The 19080-nt window shown below is 37.1% G+C and overlaps 1 protein-coding gene across 1 annotated transcript in view; it reads right to left on the bottom strand.

Annotated features, from left to right (window-relative positions):
* The window catches only part of Tenm3 (teneurin transmembrane protein 3), a 444870-nt gene that overhangs the window by 111801 nt on the left and 313989 nt on the right, over positions 1 to 19080 (bottom strand). Inside the window, exons 5-9 of the mRNA XM_013023835.1 lie at positions 9287 to 9501; positions 2440 to 2650; positions 1944 to 2045; positions 1557 to 1751; positions 247 to 447 (exon numbers count right to left, since the gene is read on the bottom strand). Of these exons, the coding sequence (XP_012879289.1) occupies positions 247 to 447; positions 1557 to 1751; positions 1944 to 2045; positions 2440 to 2650; positions 9287 to 9501 (924 nt within the window). The remainder of the gene's footprint in view (positions 1 to 246; positions 448 to 1556; positions 1752 to 1943; positions 2046 to 2439; positions 2651 to 9286; positions 9502 to 19080) is intronic.

Below are 19080 nucleotides of genomic sequence, written 5' to 3'. Positions count from 1 at the left end.
CCTCAGCTCTTCAGCTCAAGGCGAGCGCTCTACCACTTGAGCTACAGCGCCACTTCCGGTTTTCTGGTGGTTTATTGGAGATAGGAGACTCACAGTCTTTTCTGCCCGGGCTGGCTTTGAACTGCGATCCTCAGATCTCAGCCTCCTAAGTAGCTAGGATTACAGGTGTGAGCCACCAGCGCCCGGCTAAATATTCTAATCTTTAAGCTAGGGTAAGCATTTGGTTTTTGCTCTTACTACCCTCACCGTTTGAGCAGTCTGGGCCAGTCCAGTTAGGGTCACAAGTACAGGAGCCACTTTCTTGAAGATATGTCCCATGACCAGAGCACTGGTCTGGACACATGGTCTTCAGGATTTCACAATTGCTACCGCCCCATCCTGGGTTACAGTGACATTCCCCATGTATACAAACTCCATGATTCGAACACCCAGGGTCTAGACAGTCAGCTATGTCAAGAAAAAAAAAAAAGAACAGTTTTATTAAATCTGGGAGACATCATAGTACAAGCAGAAATTAAAAAAAGATCCGAATCTAATTCCTATGAATATTTTAGAAAATCAAATATCTAGCTACCATTTTCAGGAAGCTGCTTCTGAACACGCAAACAGTTGTAATACAATAAAACACCCAGAACCAGTCCAATGCCATTTAGGTAACTGAGACTCTTGCAAGGATTTGTGATTTTTCATGAATTATACAAATATGCTCTTGAGGTTTCAGATGACTGCTCTCTAGTCTTCCTAATCAGAGTAATAAGGATTGCCTTTTCTATAACAAAATCTGTATCAGCTGACCCAATCCATGACCACGAAACACTGACAGCTGTATGGTAGCCTCAAATTGTTTGAGAAATAAATGAGTTGCATACTCTCTATCCTTCTTAATTCACTTTAATGTGCTTTAGATGATGAGATTTAATTTAGCAATTTGACTCAATAAAACTTTACACTTGTAGGGTCAATGGCCTGAAAATTTAATTCCAGAGACTTAATTGCATTACTTTGTGAGTGCAGATCAATAAAATCAATTTGATTGAAGAATGGAATGGAAATAGTGCTTAAAAAAAACAATTTAACTGTGCTTTACACTATAGTATCTTGACTCTCATCATTACATGTGGTCACGGAATAAATCCATGATTCTGTTACTTTTTTCATTAGTGCATTACGCTCACTTATTCTTGAGAGGTGCCAAAATGCTAGATTTAGAAGCTGGCATTAGTGTGAAAAACTCTAAGAGGAAAAAAACAAACAAACAAAAAACAAAACAGGAGTCCACTGTTGTTTTAAAGCACCCATGTTTGCTTTTTATTTTTTCAGAGTAAAGAGAATTATGCACGCTACTGGGAAAAAGAGCAAAAGCGAGGGCTCTGTGGTGTTTGTTCTTTTTATTAGGCAAGATGGGAATAACCCCCAATTAATAAGAAAATCAAAATGATTCGAATAAAGAGGCATGTAAGAAGAGCAATCCACCTTCTGCTAACCTGCAGATTTCGAGCTATAATCTTTTCTTTAGGAAGAGAACAATGGGGTTCTGTAAATATTGACATGTTTACCTTCTTCACAGTTTTCTCCTTTGTATCCTGAGTTGCAGGCACAAGAGCCCATGATACAAATCCCACGACCCCCACACTGCGGGTCAATGCACTGGGTCGTCGGCACATCACACTCCGTGCCCTTCCAGCCACTGAAACACAGGCAGCGACCCTTGGAATACTGCCCGTTGCCACTACATAGCACGGGACAGGCTGCTGTGAAATAAAACACGACAGGAGAATGAACAGCCACATTTTCCTTCAAGCTTTCAAAAGAAAAGACATAGCCCCAGAACAAGCAATACGCTAGTTTCCCCTTCTTTCTTCCTTGTCTTGCCTGGTTTTCTGAATTAGGTGTTGCTACAGCTCATTTATATCGGCTTAAGCAAAAGCATCTGACTTGCATACCTCTTGAACAATCCGGACCCAGAAATCCTGGAAAACAATGGCAAGTTCCAGAAACACACTCCCCATTTCCATGGCAATTCCGGGGGCATTCCACCACCGACTCTGGAGAAGAGAGAAAGAAGGAACGTTGGTTGTAAAGCTTCCCTTTTGCAAAAGAGACTTTGATCAGCTTAGCTAGGTACTGAAGGAAGTAGAATAATTTTCCCATAATCCAGAATGTGAGGTATCGATACTAGATAATTTAAATCCCAAAGCAGAGCAGTGCCACTCGGATGCGGATTTTACAGTCTTCTCAAGATATGCTCTCTCTTCCTCCAAAGTAACTGCAAATGGATATTTTGTAATTAACACACACATACACACACACACACATCACATCACATCACATCTTACAGGGGCTTTACCCAGTCCAGGAATCACTAAAATTGGTAAAGATTAGTTTCTGTTCAACATGTAGTCAGGAAAAAAAAAAAGATGCTTCCAAAAGGGTTCTTACCTATTACAATGGTATTAAAAGACACCTGTTCTGGATTTTTCCCATCGTTATAGAAAGCCAGATGCCAGATTCCAGAATCTAAGTACTGGATAAAGCCCGCCTCGTGAAGACTGACAGATCTCGCCTGACGCCCAGCTCTTTCAGACTCGACCAGATTCCTCTGTTCTCTCGCAATCAACCTGCTACCATCCAGAAGCTCCACAAAATCGTACTGAGGATGAAGATAAGGAGCATCGTTAGTAGCCAGACATATAACAGCGTGGCTGTTAATACTCTTTTCTTCTTCAAGTGTTTTGTGAGCCAATACAATGTTAGAAAAGAAGTTCCTGAGTGGAAGGTTTCCCATGGTAGAAATCTACACACAGCATTTACAAAGGATGAGGAGAATTAACTGCTGCCACCATTGTTAGGTTTAAACTTCTTAGTATCATTTCTTCCCTGATTGGGTGACAGGAGTTTCAGTTTTATTCGGGTTCTTATGTCTGAAAAAAAGTTTGATGAGCTTAGACAGTTTGGGGTACAAACAAAATGTTTCTTAAGTTACATTCCAAACTAGTAAGCTATTTTGTCTATGGTTGTTATATTCCAAACTGGTGAGCTACTTTACTTATTTATGATTTTTTTTCCTCTCTCTAATGCTCAGTTACTAACAACCATCATTACATCTTTACTTTGCACTGAGATTTTTAGTCCTCAAAACAACCCCTTGGGGAAGGAATTAGTAATTAACCTTTTAAAGATGAAGGAAACAACTCTTAAGGTACTTCATCAGAGTCTGATACGTAGGGCTCTGTGAATTCAGGTGCAACTCTCCACAGCTGGGGTCACTGAACTACGACTCTCTTGTTACCCAGATATAAGCATTCTAAGTTCCATGGAGGAAGCAAGAGGTGTCTGCTTAGATATGTTCAGATTAAAGGCATGTAACAAGGAGTCTTTACATATCTGATCAAAAGTTTATGAAATTCAACACTGGAGAAGTTTGAAAGGATGAGAACAGCTCATGGACTTGCTATGAATAAGAAGCCAGTCGTTATTAAAACCAAGTTTCATTGTAGTCCAATTCATCCTGAACATTAGTGTTGAGCAGATTTAAACTTTTAAAATTTAAACCGTGGAATGTGATTGGCAATAGATAATATAAGACACTGAAAAGACTTCCTAACGATTTCAATAAACATTTCAGATAAAACTTTCTATAAGGGGCGGGGAAGATGGCTCAGTGGTAGAGCACTTGCCTTGCATGCCTGAGGCCCTGGGTTCTATTCCTCAGCACCACATAAGCAAAAAGAAAAAAAAAGCCGGAAGTGGCACTGTGGCTCAAGTGGTAGAGCGCTAATAAAAAAAAAACTTTCTAGAAATAGTCAGTTAGTTGAACCTGTGTAGCCGCTACCCTGTTGAGGGAGGTCTCTATTCCCCCCATCTCCCCAGAGCTTGAAAAATTAAAAATAAAAAAATAGTTATTTACTTCCTATAGACTGTTAAGTAATACTTTCATTTTATTCTTAGAGTAGGTTTATGTTGAGATGCTATCTACTTATCATAATTATATCACTATACACATGAATCATTAATATTTTATTTTCTGTTATTCCTTATGTGAAATTTCATCAGAGGCATATTTGAAAGATTACAGAAATCTCTTAGTTTAGTCAAATTGGAACAAAACCAGTTGTTAGGATTTCTGAGAATTGTAGCTAAATCGACTGGCACTGTACAGATCATAGATGTCTAATATTACATTTAGAGATAATTATATTTAAAATATCTAATTTAGACTTTGACTTATTAAGTCTTTATTTAAATATGAAATTATAGTTTGGTCTTTTGGTAGTAAAAAAAACCCCCTGCAATATTGCATCATTCAGCTATGAGAAATAAAATACCAAAAGGGAGTAACTTGATTTATATCCCCAGGTTTTTTTTCCATTTATTTCTTACAAGGATGAAAATAATGACAGATGTGGCTAGTTAACTATAAAAATGTCACTGGAATTCCATTCCATAATGATCAGAGTGAAATTAACTCAGCAATTGTGAGAAGTATCTCAGTCTCAACTCATTCATTTACTTACTGGGCAGATTTAAATATTTCAAAGCAACAGGAAAAAGTTCATTTTTATGGCCTAATGCATATGAACACCTTTGTTCACTAATATCAAACACAGTAACTGAAGATGTGATGGAGGAAACTTTGAATTTTAAGTAGTCCTCCAATTTTATCATCTTTATCATCATTACCTATATTACAGAAATCTCTATTATCACCATATTATGAAATCAGGCTGCAGTTCGGCATGATAGCTGTGCTAGGTTGGAACTGATTGTTTTTGAATATCTACCTAGTTTGGGGGGAGGGATATTTCACATTGGGCTTCAAATACCTAAAAAAAATCTCTACAATGAAATAATTTCTACCCTAAATAAACAAATGATATAGAACGAACATATTAGTAACTTTTGTTCTTAGGATCCAAATGATCACATAAAGGCTTACTTGGGTTTTGCTTTGAAATAGTTATTTGTAAGATGGAAATTGGATTTCTGGGGGAGAGACATCATAAGATTTTATGACATTTTTAGGATGAAATTCTTTGGTCTAGCCAGAAATCCAATTTCCATCTATATTTGATAAATACTTCATATAAATTAGATCTCATCTAATTCATACCTAGCTCAGCTAATTTCATATAAATTAGAGCTCATCTTACCATTAAAGTTCCTTTTAATGGTATTTTTAAAAATAATAAAACATTGCCAAAAACAAATGTTTAAAATTTTTGTCTTAAGACTATAGTGTATTAACTTCGTGAAATTACTAGAAGAAAAATTTTCCTGGTTTTTGCATCTACGATCCATTACATAATAGAACATTCAAAAAATTTTTTTCTCAGTATTTGGTAGTTCAGTTCTGAAAAGTAAAAATTACCTGTATCATTACCATTTTCTGTTATTAAAGTATTAAGAATTCAGAATCAACAAAGGCTTGCTTGTTTCCTTCAATCACTATTATGATTTGTTTCGAGGGATAAGGTCTTGCTATGTTGCCCACCCTAGCATGGAACTCAATTCTCAGACCTCCACCTTTCAAATCTGAATTATGAGTAAACCTCATGACACTTGACTTTTTAAAATGGTGTCATAGTCCTGCTAGAAATTATTTAAATGTAAATAAGGAAGATAATTGGATGATCATTTGATCCAGTGTTCTCATTTTACCAATAGGCACTGAAACTCAGAGAAGTTTGTGGGTGAGATCACAATTTAGAAAGTTTTAGGAGTGTGCTTAGAACAGGCTTCTGCCTCCTAGTCTGACCAACCTTTAAGCAACTGCACTGCCATGCCCAAACATACTAACTGCAGAATGCTGAATTGCTTGCTTAGGTTTCCAACTGTCCAGGAGAATGAATCTAGCAGGGAGAAGGAAGTCAATGGCTCCTTGGCAACAATCAAACGAACAGTTTTATGAAGGGTCACAAAGACTTTTCAAAACTCAAGTGACTTCTGAATGGCTGGCCAGTTTTAATTATTTCAGGTTGATTTATTTAACATTCCCCAGAAACAGAGAAATGTTCAATTTGGTCTGCTTTATGGCGTATTTCATGTTTAAACACTGAACTCAGAAACAGTTGTTTGCTCTGTTGATCTTGAATAAACCAGGGGAAGAAACTCTAATAACAGAAGCCTAAGAACATGTACAATCTACTTAAACATATATGTTGGGGGTAGACAAGAAAAGTGGATATTATGTTCAGTAGTGTTTTAGGCAGGGGAGAAGATGAGAAAACCTGCAACTGCATCTTTTATTTCCCAAATCTTAAATGTCATATATAGCTTGAAAAAAAATTCAACCATACATTTTTAACCCTTTCAACTGCACAATAGAGAGTTTTCATCTGAAATTATTTTCTAGAATTTGTAAGTTATGCACACACACACACACACACACACACACACACACACACTATGATGCTAGACTCAGAAGTCTATACCTTGAATTAGAGAAAAATAATTTAATTTTATATGTAGTTCCATTTGAGAAATAATTTTCCATCTTTCCATATTGGACATTTTCCATATTGGACTACTGCCCAAAGTGTAATCTATCAGCTATAACTGAAGCTCTAGAAACCCCTTCCATTGGGGAGAATCTTATTTTTAAATCCTAGCCAGCACCACTTACAACATGAACAAGATTCAAACTGGAGTCAAATCTAGAATATAAAATTGGATGCAAGTACATTGTAAGTACCAAAGGCATTTACCTTGTTAACACAGAGAGGATAAATGAATACATTACAGCATCATAAGCAAAAATTTAATAGCTATAAAATAGAGGTATTGGAACTCAATCTACAATGACATTATATAAAGCCTGTTGAAGTTTGCTTACTCATCTTTCTTTCAAAATGTGCACCTTTTCTGGTCAACTTTTCTTAATAATTTATGTTCCTAGATAATAAAACCATACTTTCTCATGAAGTTAAATAATATAAAATTTGTATAAACTTTCTAGACTTTATTTATTTATTGATTTTTGGAGCAGATCCCTGAACTTGGGGCCTGGGGCACTGGCCCTGAGCCTTTTTGTTCAAGGCTAGTGCTTTGCCACTGGAAAACAGTTCCATTTCTAGCCTTTCCCTCCCCTCTTTTTTGGAGATTAGAGTCTCATAGGCTTTCCTCCTGGGCTGGCTTAGCCACGATCCTCAGATCTTAGTCTCCTGAGTAGCTAGGATTATAGGCATGAGCCACTGATGCCCAGAGTAGATTTTATTGAAAAAAATTAAAAACATTATGAATTACATGGGTAAATAAACTGGTTGTGAAATACAACCATAAACTCATCTGCCAATTTAAATTAGTTAATTTTTGTACTTTTGAAATTCCTCTAATTACTAATATAATACCTAATCCTGGAAAAAGTCTAAATTCTGGGTTTATGGTAAGTAATTTATTTATTTATTTTTGACCTTTATCCTTCTTTTTTATTGTTTTTACATTTTTTTGTTGCTTATTGACTGTGACTTTTTTTATTATTGTGAAAATACCATACAGAGGGGTTACAATTACATGGACAAGATAGTGAGTACATTTCTTATCAAGCATTGTTGCCTCCTCCTTTGTTTCCCCATAACATCCCTTCCCCTCTCCATTCTCCCATCCTCCAAACCTCTCACACCCCCACCCCACGACCCCCCTACCCCGCTATGTACCTCCCCCATGGTATAAGTCCTGCTCTCACTGTATTTGATGCTGATATAATTTGTGGAGGGTAAGGAAAAAAATGAATTGTTTAAATAGGGTTATAGGTGGCCCCATTACAACATGAGATGTACAAAACATTTTGTCAAAAAACGAACTTTATCCTTAACCTGCCTTATTTCACTCAGCATGACAGTCTCCACTTCTATCCATTTCCCTGAAAATGAAAACATTACGCTCATCTTAATGCATGTTGTGAAGTAGAAGAGAAAGGCCTGGCTGGGCATACACAATGGGAATCTGGTATGATGCAGTTAACATTTAATGCCATGTGGCCAAAAAGATTACTGGTGTGAGTGCAGATGGAGGGAAGTGAGAAGCGGAGGGAGCCTTCAGCATGTCCAAATGCGCAAGATCCTTCTATCTGCGCCGTCAGGAGTCACACCTTGCCCACAAAAACAAACACATTTTGAATGTGAAAGGCTGGAACAAAATTTACCAAGCAAACGGCCCCCATAAACAGGCAGGAGTTGCTATCCTAATATTAGATAATATGGTAAGTAATTTAAATAATTTCTTTTAGACATTGTGGAGCTTTTTGTTTTGGTTCTGGGTGTTTGGATATTAAATCTAGGCCCTAGATTTATCCTTAGTCCCTATAGAATCTATCTTAAATCATCATTTCCAATTTATACATTATGATCCAGTATTAGACTATATTACTTCTTCATAAGCATCATCAAAAGGTTGAATTTTTATGTGTTTCTCCTGCTGTGGAAAGTACTGAGGGTATTTTCATGCAAGAAGTTGACCGTAAGTTCCTTTGAATCTACTGTCTTCAAGGCCACAAGAATATAATCATAGTTGGTTTTCTCTGCAAGTTTCTTTGCCTATATATCTCAATGTTCATTGTTATAGAATAGGAACAGTAGCTTGAATTGACAAAGTGCATAAGCATCATTTTATTTTTTTATGTTCTCATAGTTTGCTCACTGAGTAAATCTGGCAGAAATATAAAAATGTATTTAGCAGAATATGTACGAATTTAAGTATGCACTTGATGATATAAATACATAAGATTATCTGAATTTATCATAGAATCTAGAAATGCCCATGGTATTTTAATGAGTATCCAGATGATGTTCATTAAGCTGCTCACAAATTTTTAACATTAATTTTTTTCTGATCTTGGGGCTTGAATTCTGGGCCTGTATGCTGTCCCTGAGCTTCTTTGGTTCAATGCTAGTGTTCTATGACTTTGAGCCACAGTGCCACTTCTGACTTTTTTGAATAGTTTATTAGACATAAGAGTCTCACAGACTTTCTTGCTTTGGCTAGGTTTGAACCACAATCTTCAGATCTCTAGCTAAAATTACAGGCATGAGCACTGGTGCCTGGCTAATTTTTTTTTTTTTTACCATTTTTAATCTATCAATAATAACCGAAGCAAGTCCAAAATAAAATATACATCATGGGTTCGAGGATCTCCAAACACATGTAAGGTACATTCATACTTTTCTTATGTTAAAGAAGATCTACTCAAATATGGCTGCTTAGCCAAACAGCAGAATATAAGAAACAGAAAGATAGACATAAATATGCAAACATACAGTTTCATTTTGCTGACAACAAAGCCTATTCTTACCTGAGTATGGGAAGGTGGTAAGCCTTTTCGGCCATAGACACCAATCAATGCATCCTTCTGAAGAGAGATATTGAACTTAAGAAACTGTGGCTGATCAATAAAGAGCTGTGATCTCCAGAAGATTCCAGGAGGCACCTCTTGAACTGCTCTTCGGCCAATATCAAGTTCTCCGGAATCTATGGTGTTATTTTCTTGTGTAAACCCACCTAGTTTTCCTGAATGTAAGAGACCCACCGATGGAGAAGAAAATTGAAATTAGGTTTCTTATTGAAAGGGTTCTTTTTAAGAAGTTATCTTTGTTAAATGCTCTGGCATCTCCTTTTGTAAATGTGATAAATGTTCATTTTAAAACCTTTTTTTTTTTGGTAGGGAGGGGAGCTTAGATATTGTTTTACTAATTCTGACTTAACATCCTTGAAGATATTTGTCAAAATTCTCTATCTGCTCTCAAGGTATGCCTATTACTGAAGCTATTTTCACACCCACTCTTTTCTTGATCATTTGAAATGTAATTATCTTACAAATTATGTCTTGTTATTTCGTGGTGGAGATTAAGTCTGGTACTTATCAGTTGTTATAACTATACTGTAACATCGAAAAGTATAAATTAACACTGAACAGAGTAGAGATTTCCAAACCAATCTTTAAACAGAAACAACAAAACCAATTCCTGGGCCTGATTCCTGCAGTCTTCTCTAAGCTGTATACTAGAAAATCTGAAAGGAAAAAAAAAAGGCGAGGGAAGTAGAAAAGGCCAATGGGATCACTGTCAGGCATAGGAAAGAGGGGCAAGTTCAAATTCTCAAAGTTTTAATGGAGGCTGCTACAGTCTCTCCTTTCTGTCCCCACACCCACCCAAGGCTGGAATCAGACCTGAAGCCTCGCACATGCTAGGAAAGCAGGTTGGCACTTGTGTCATTTACTCAGATCTTTTACCTCTTACAGACTAACTCTTCCTACACGGCCTGGTTCTAGAAAACAGATCCCAGAGTTCTCTTTTTGGTATGATGTTCCTCCGTACGTCTTGGCCAAGGTCCTTTCTCAGTTACTTTATGGGGATTTGGGACAGCAGGAGTTTCCATAAGAAGAGAGGTATCTCTATTGGTTGGTGGGCCAAAAGGGGCCAGGAATGCTGATAGACTGACTCTGGGCAATGTATTCGCTCTCAAATTCAACTTTCCAAAGTGATATAGAGTGGAGTTAACATTTTAATCTTTTTTCCATTGTGGGGGTGGTAGTGGTTGTTAAACAAGACAGATCTTCCAGAAAGAAGTTGTTAACTCAAATGTTGAGGACTTTATTTCAAATTTGAGAACTGTAAATACTTAATCCTCAGGGGAAGAAAGTCTTCTAGCTATCTGTGAAGAGTTGTTAATTTACACTGAGTTCATTTTTTATTAAGTATCTGCTAGGGACATAACATGGAGGTGATATCAGGAAATGTAAAGCAAAGTGTAGAATCTCTGAGCCTATTTACTCTAGCTATAATAGCTTTGGTCACCAATTAGCTAATTGCCTGATAGGAGAGATAATACAAACTGATATACCAATGATAAATGGGGATCAGAAAAAAAGGGATAGAACTGTAAGCTAGATTTGAAGGACAGGTAGGAGAATGCTTTTCAACTAGTGTTAAATATGATAATAATTTAAAAAAAGACTGAGGATCTGACAACATGTCTTAGGATGATAGTGTGCAGAGAAGTTCATTTGGATTAGAAAAGAAAATAGGATTTAGAGATGGGCAGTCTAGGTTTGAATCTGCCTGTGCCACCTACCAGCTGGGTGAACTTAAGGAAAAGGTGTAATGGTGAAATCACCGCTTCAAGAACATTTAAATGCAGTAATGTTGGAAACCTAGGAAGGGATAAGTGATTTAAAAAATGTATATTTTCACTCTATCAAAGACTATTAGCAAACTTATGGGTAAATGGTAGGTTGATGGCATACAGACCCTTATTCTTGTCTTCTCTGTGTGTGTGTGTGTGTGTGTGTTTATATATCAAGAAATTACTAAGAAACATGCCCCACAATTACAGCAAGTAAGGCAGATACCCAGTTTATGGTCGATAAGGTCTGAAGCAATTCACAATAAATCCACTCTTATAGATAAATGTGAGGTTTGAAGGAGAGTGTATTTCTTGTAAATGTTAGGATTGCTTCTTACCTGAACTACTGCTTCCTACAACGACACATGTATCATCAGTGGCAAAGGACAGCTACAGCTAAATTGAGACCCATTAAAGGTTTGGAGCAGATTAAAGGTGAAATGAAATCATTGTTTCAAGAACATTAAGTGCTGTAGTGTAGGAAGTCTGGAAATGGAGGGATGAGGGAGAATATAGTTGTAATAACCCAGGTACAAGGTAGAAGGGTATTGTGCAAGGAAGTTTCATACAAACCCATTATTTACAATTTCCCTTCCCCTCTTCTTTCCAAATGTCCATAATCATGGCAGTTAACAACCTTTTAGCTGACAGATCTATTTTTATTGAACCAATTTAGGAATATAAAATGCTATAAAGAATAAAATTTCAAAGTTGAGTTATAGTAATGTGATTTTTCATATAATCAACTCTTAGATTTTTAAACTGTGCAACCACAGACATTTTATTAAGTGACCTTATTAAATGACCTTGCCACCTTTTCCTCAACTATTGTCCAAGAATGCTTTCTACCTGCAGATGAATTTCAGGCTACAAAGAGTGGAGAAGTAAGAAATATGAAATGCAGGAATACATTATGTGTTCTCATTGTCGGATTTGTGTTTTATCTTTCTACCTATCTACTTCAAGCAGGAATTCAAAACTGAGAAGGTTATGACAAAATGCAGATTAATTATTTCATCTGAAAAAATGTCAGGTTTTTTTTCTGACAGAGAGTAAATTTGATTTTAATGAATACTGGCTCTGTCAGTTAAATTATAGAGTAGGTACTTCCCGTGAATTAAATGGGCTAATGAAATAGATATATTTAAAGCATATAATGAAATGAAGGCATTCAAATAGCATAATAGCAAAGGTGAGTTAAAATGGACAATAGTTCCATTTTCTACCCCATTCAGAATATACCAGATTAAACTGAATGTTGCTCTGTAAAAGAATAACAGGCATAATTAGCAGTGTTTTGCTAAGCCTTGGTAAAGCCTTTGTTGATATGCTATACAGAAACAGAGTAGAATGGTTTCTAAAATCTGTGTGAAAATCTTTTCAAATGAGGCATGTGCTAAGTCGTTGCTTTCAATAAAATTGAAGCGAAAATCTGATGGAGCAGGAGGCTTTCAGATCACTAAATACACTTTTAGCAGACAGGAAATAGATCACAATGTGATTTTTAACATACAACCAATAATGATTTTAAAGGATTGAACGAAAGAAATCCTTCTATTCATACTTTTTTGTAGCAAGATTTCTTGTGTTTAATAGAGAATTTTGCACTACTCTAATATTCACCTATGCTATTTGAAAAAAAATACCTCACTTTTATGACATGGAGATGCGTATCGATATGTTTTCACTTTTTTGTTGTTGTTGTCAGTCCTGGGCTTGAACTCAAAGCCAGGTGCTGTCCCTTTGTGCTCAATTCTAGTGCCCTACCACTTCAGACACAGCACCACCTCTGGTTTTATCTAAGTCATTTATTGGAGATAAGATTCTCAAGAACTGTTCTGTCAGGGCTGGCTTTAAGGGCAAGACTTAGCTTTCTGCCTCCTGAGAAGCTAGTAGGTGCCACTGGTGCCCGGTTATGTTTTCACTTTTTATGATTCATAATTATCAAAATGTTGAACATAGTTATCTAATAACTAGATTATATTCAGTCAAATGTTGCACAAATAAGAATTAACCTTAAGAGATTTTAAGAAAGCTACATATCTGAGGAAATGAAATGAATTTCAATTTCAATTTGCAGAGATATTTTGTTTAAAGTGGTACAGTAACTAGAGAGCTTGAAGATCACGTATGTATTCTGGCTTTTCCTATGGGGAAAAAAATCTCCAAGAGCCTTTCAACTTCTACTTCCTTCAAATTATTAAACTATTTACAACACATTTATGTTGAATTGAAGACCTAGAATTTATCTTTTGTAAAAAGCAGGTGTACATCTGACCTTTCATTTTAATGAATGTGATGGAGTGTAACAATTTTTCTTCATTAAAAACCACTGCTTGGATTAGTGTAATATTTCTGCTACACCTCTATCTTTTGAACATCAGGGAATTAGAATTTTGTGATTTTAGACTATATAGTTTTAAGAGTATATAGTTTTCTGTCCTGTTGCTTTTCAAGTTTTGGTGCTCCTCCAATTTGACAGAGTCAAGTGTGGTCGTTCAAATGTTCTCTATTGATTGTAAACACACCTGGAAGTCAGAGAGCCACTGACACAATTTGATAAACTTGTAAATACTTACACAATCCTTTCCTCTGAAGCTCATCGGTCCTCTTAGAAAAAAGCCAGGACACAGAACTCTTTCATCTTGTCCTGAATTCCAGAAAACCCTGGCTTCAGAGGAAATGAAAGGAAGGCCAATTCTAGGGCTCTCATCCTCCCTTACTGAGATCATTACTTCTCTAAGCCCCCAGAGCCCAAACCCTGGAATGATCATAGGAAACACCATGGTTGTCTGCAGGGTTTACTAGGAATAAAAGAAGGAAACACGGAGGAAAACATAGAGTCTTGGGACAGAGTGCCTTGTAGTTATTTGAAACTCAAAGCTGTGGGTTGCAAATCAAAACAATTAAAGCCTTCACAGTGAGAGTGAAATGTCCTACCTAACTCTTCAAGCCCAATAGGGCACCATCTTGAAGAATCTCTTCCACATGTCCTGTTGTGCCTGACTGTGGGAGCTACTAGCAGTCTTTGCACCTGCTAGCTGTGATTTTCTCTTTCATCAGTAAGTACGTGTCACAGTCTTAATGTCATAAAATACAGTTGTCAGTGTGCGAAAACATAAAGAGACCAGAGAGCAAAGCTATTGTCACTCTTCTCCTTCTATAATACCCACCTTAGAGGAAAGCATCAGTAAAGTCGCATTGTAAAGGAAGCCTTTAAATAAGTACTTTGAGCTCTGGAAAAACATTTTATAGATAATACGTTGCCATTCATAATAGTAATGAGGACAAAACGGGGTTTTTAAAGTCATGCTGGTAATTAGGAGGTTGACATGAAATAACTGAAAGCTACAGGACACCAAATATTTCCTTACATGTAGCATGAATTTTCCATCTTTATGATATAGATAAACAAGGCCACATGGATTAAATAGAGGGGAAGGAAAGAAAATTCAAGTGTTAAAGTCTTAACTGCAATTTCAGAGTGATATTAGAGGTCCCACAGAGGCACTAATAATTAGGACGAAAGAAAGCCAGGTTAGGCATTTATAGGCAACCAACAGCCTACCTGTCAATTCTATATCTTAAACTTGGGATTCATATTGTGATTTTGAGGCCTCTGACAGAACAGATCTTTTAATAAACAACTATATGTAGAATCTGGGTCACTAGACAGGGTCAAGTGAGATACTGTTATCTCAAAGAAGTGTATGAAGAATAAGTGAGCAAGATCACAGGTAGCAGTTCTACCTGGAGTCAGAATTGTCAGAGCTTTGTGATTGACTATGAGAGGTGAGAGGGTAAAGGGAGTCAAGAGTACATTCCAAACTTCTGGATTAGGTAAGCATGTTAATGATGATGTCATTTCCTGATATTGACATCTCTGAGAGAGAGGTGGATGTAGAACAAAAGATCATGTGGCAATTGTATTTTCCCTAGATGGCCAAAACAATATTTGCCATCCCACATTCCCTTGTTCATGTGTCTCTCAATGTACTCGGTGGCTTAACTCGCTTTGCTAGGAATCTGGATGATCTCCCTTGTCTTTGTTTTTCCTTTTGTGTTGCTTGGAATTGAACCCCAGGCCTTGAGACAGCTCCAGCTGAGACCAATTGCCTGCAAGTCACAGTAACGAAGCAAGAACTACCCAGTCAATTAGCACAACTATGTGAGATGATAAAATTGTAACTTAACCTACCGAATTTTGGTATGCCTTATTATACAGTAATAGATAGCCAAAGTAGTTGATAGTTTCAGTGCTAGGCACTTGTTGTTTGAAATGCTTGGAAGACGTTCAAGTGGAGATGTTCCAAAGAGACTTGGATAGATTTTATATAGTTGATGTCTAGAGCTAAAGAGAACAGTCTATGCCTGACTTATTGATTTGGGAATCAACAGCACATAGACTGTAACTAAAGCCAGGAAAATGGATGAGAGAACACAGCAATTATATCGTGGAAGAGCAGAGTCCTGAGAAACAGTAAAGTGTATGGGTTAGATGGAGGGAGAGGTGAGCTAATGAAACCAACAGATGTTGCTACCAAAAGATTCAGAAAGAATACAAAAAACGAGGAAGACGTTTTTGCTGGTGCTTTTGACCTAAAAGACTTCAATTTCAGTGGGTGGTGGAGTCAGAACACAGTCTTGAGGGAGGAGTAATGAACATGAGTAAGTGGAAAGTAAGAAATGAACGCAAAGAATACACTCATTATGCTTGCTATAAAAAATGAAAACACCCAGTGAGCTAGAGGAAAAAGTAGTCAAGAGAGTTCAAATGGTAGCTTGTATGGATGGTGTTATTAGATGAGAAAAACTTTAAAGAGAGGGAATAGAATCAAGAGTACTTGTGCAAAGCTAGGGACGGGTAGTTCATGCCTGTAATCCCAACTACTCAGGAGACTGAGATCTGAGGAATGCCCAGTCCAGGAGAAAAAGCCCATGAGGTTTCTTTTCTCCAATTAACCACCAAGAAACCAGAAGTGGAGCTGTGGCTCAAAGTATTAGAGCACTAGCCTTGACCAGAAAAGCTCAGGGACAACACTCAGGCCCTGATGGGAAAAAAATAAGAGTACTCATATAATTAAGCATCAAAGATAGAGGGGACTAGCAGAAGCAGGGCAATAGAGAGGGAACTGGCAAGTGAATATGATCTAAATACATACACATCATATGGTTAGGTCCCTATGAAATTCTTTAAATGTTATTTGTAAAAACTAAAAACAAAACAACAGAACAGTACTCATGGGGCAAATAACCTTAAATATGGGGAGAAAAGAGTGAAAGGATGTATTACTCTCATACCTAAGAAAGAAACTTCTGAATGTTTCCATTTTTCTCTTGATGAAAATGAAAGGCCATTTGCTCAGGCCCGGTTCCGAGTATAGAAGGAAGATTTAAGAAGTATCAGGAAGAGAATGTATCAAGTTAAATACAGTTGGGTGCTAGACTATTAAAAGCTAGCTAATTGGACTGGGAAGGTGGCTCAGTGGTAGAGTGCTTGCCTTGCATGCATGACGCCTTGGGTTCCATTCCTCAGCACCACATAAGCAGAAAAAGCTGGAAGTGGTGCTGTGGCTCAAATGGTAGAGTACTCGCCTTGAGCTGAAGAGCTGAGGGACAACACCCAGGCCCAGAGTTTAGGCCCATGACCAACAGAAAAAAAAAAGCTAGCAAGTCAGAAAAATGGGTATTATTTCATTATGTATTATTTATATTATTTTATGTTTGTAAATTTTGTGGTACTGGAGATTGAACCCAGGGCATCCCAATTGAGTGGCAAAAGTTTTATCTCTTGAGCCATAACCTTGGTGGATTTTCCTTATTTTTTTAGAGAGATGATCTTGTGTTCAATGTTTCTGTTGTCAGTCCTGAACTTTGATCCTCCTGTCTGACTTCTGAGTAGCTGGATTACAGGCATTTGACACCATGCCCAGCTTTTTTATTCCCTCTTCACATGTGAGCAAATTAAGTCTCAGATAGGTTAAATAACTTCTTCAGGGTTACAAAGCAAATAAATGAAGGAGCTAGAATTAGTGTATGGGCCTGTGTGACTCTTTCCAGTACATTAAGCTAAATGAATTCCTTAATCCAGAGAGATCATTTTAGTTTCTAGAAAAAGACTATTTGGACTCTGAATTTTATTCTTTCCTGCTTATTCACTGTTTCCCATTTCTATCCTTTTTTCCTGTTACCCTACAGTTCTGCTATTTTACCTAAAATATGTAACCAAAGAAGGGGCCAGAAATAAACAGATAGGATCATGGAATATAATGTAAGTTCTTCTTTTAGAAACAAACTACCATTTAGAAGCTTGGATTCAGTATTAATTTCAGGTCAAGCAGGGAGTTTACTGAACCATTACCACAATGCTTGTTCCTGAGAATTATATTCACACAATAAGAATAAGAAAGGACTACATAAGTAAGTGTACTGTATTTAGAAGCGGAGAAGTGATTTTCTCATTATGTCCAGCACAGTTCATTCTCCTAGTGAGCTTTGTTCAGGAGCCTCAGGCTTTTGAAGGTGGGAATCTCTTATTAAGATTTCTAAAGAGATGGCGTGGTCTGCTTTCCTATAGAGTTTATAAGTCTGAGGGGATGGTTAAGGGGGCAGGAATACCCAGGTATAGAACTCCTCTTTTCCCTCTGCCCCAGGTCTATAAGTATTTAAAGATCTATCTATCTATCTATCTATCTATCTATCTATCTATCTATCTATCTATCTATCTATCTATCTATCTATTATCTATCAATATATCTGCATCTATATCTACTGATAAAGAACCTTTTCTTGTAAATAAGAATTTTTTTTTCAATTCAGAGTTTTGGAGGCTACTTGAGAAATAATAAAGACAAGTTCTTACTATTTTGGCCAAGGTCTGAGTCAAAACAGAAGTAGCTTTCTTTCCCAGAAGTGACGTTCCCACAGACAGCCTGGTAGAGGTGGGGCCTGGAATCAGTGCTCTTAGGGCACTTAGCTGTCTCTGGGGTCTTACTCCTAATGTGTGCAGCTTCTTCACACAGCTAGGGAGCAGGTGCTATGGGTGCACGTGTGTGCATGTGCTCTCCAGGCTCACAGCAGTTGTACAAAGCACACTCTATGATCCCAGCCAGTTATTTCAGTTCCTCTCTGAGAAGAGGACCAATTGCAGCAGTATTTTTGTTTATAAACATAGAAACTAGTTCTTTGTAAAGTGTAGAATTGTTTTGGTGTCTGTAACTAGCTTTCATTATAAATGGGAAATGCAATAAAATACAGTAGGACAAAAAAACCTCAGGTATGTTTCACAATAAGGACAAGCTCTATTTTAGAAAACAGTTCCTATACATACATATGGATGTTGGTTTGATCTGACATGTGTTTCTGTTCAGAGTCCTGGTCAACAGCTAGGAGTCACTGCCTGAGAGGATTTGAGCTCCCTGGAGACTTCTGAAAGCATATTTATGTGATATTCTCCTAACACTGTAGAGCTGATGTGATGCTAAATCATAAGGTTAAATGATGCTAAATTTAGAGTTGTCTAAATTTTCCCGTGAATTTTAACTGCTATATACTTGGCCTGAGCATCCAAGAAAAAAGGGGGGGGGGAAGGAACTATGTTCTGAATACAGGCTGATGTAAACTGAGGAATGCTGACGTGAGCAGACTTACTCCCGAACAAATGCCAGGAGCCAGCACAGAAGTTGGGAAAAGCATCTCTGAATTCGCTGCTTTCTCGGTATCATTCATTTTGAATCCTATGAAACTAATTAACCACATTCTATTTGCACTTTAATCCCAATAAAAGGTTAGAGTACCATAAAATGAAATGTCTACATTAAGCATTTATCTCTTTAGTATAATTATAATTTGTTTAGTCTGTAAAAAAGTTCTCCACATGTGGAACAGGTAATAAATACTTAAGTCCCATTTGGCTATTTTCCCCTTTTTCTTCCTTTCTCCCTCCCTCCCTCCCTCCCTCCCTCC

This window comes from Dipodomys ordii, unplaced genomic scaffold, assembly GCF_000151885.1.
Source record: "Dipodomys ordii isolate 6190 unplaced genomic scaffold, Dord_2.0 Scaffold4, whole genome shotgun sequence".
Classification (NCBI taxonomy): Eukaryota; Metazoa; Chordata; class Mammalia; order Rodentia; family Heteromyidae; genus Dipodomys; species Dipodomys ordii.
Note: the sequence above shows the minus strand (reverse complement) of the source record. Positions and strands in the feature narration are given on the sequence as shown.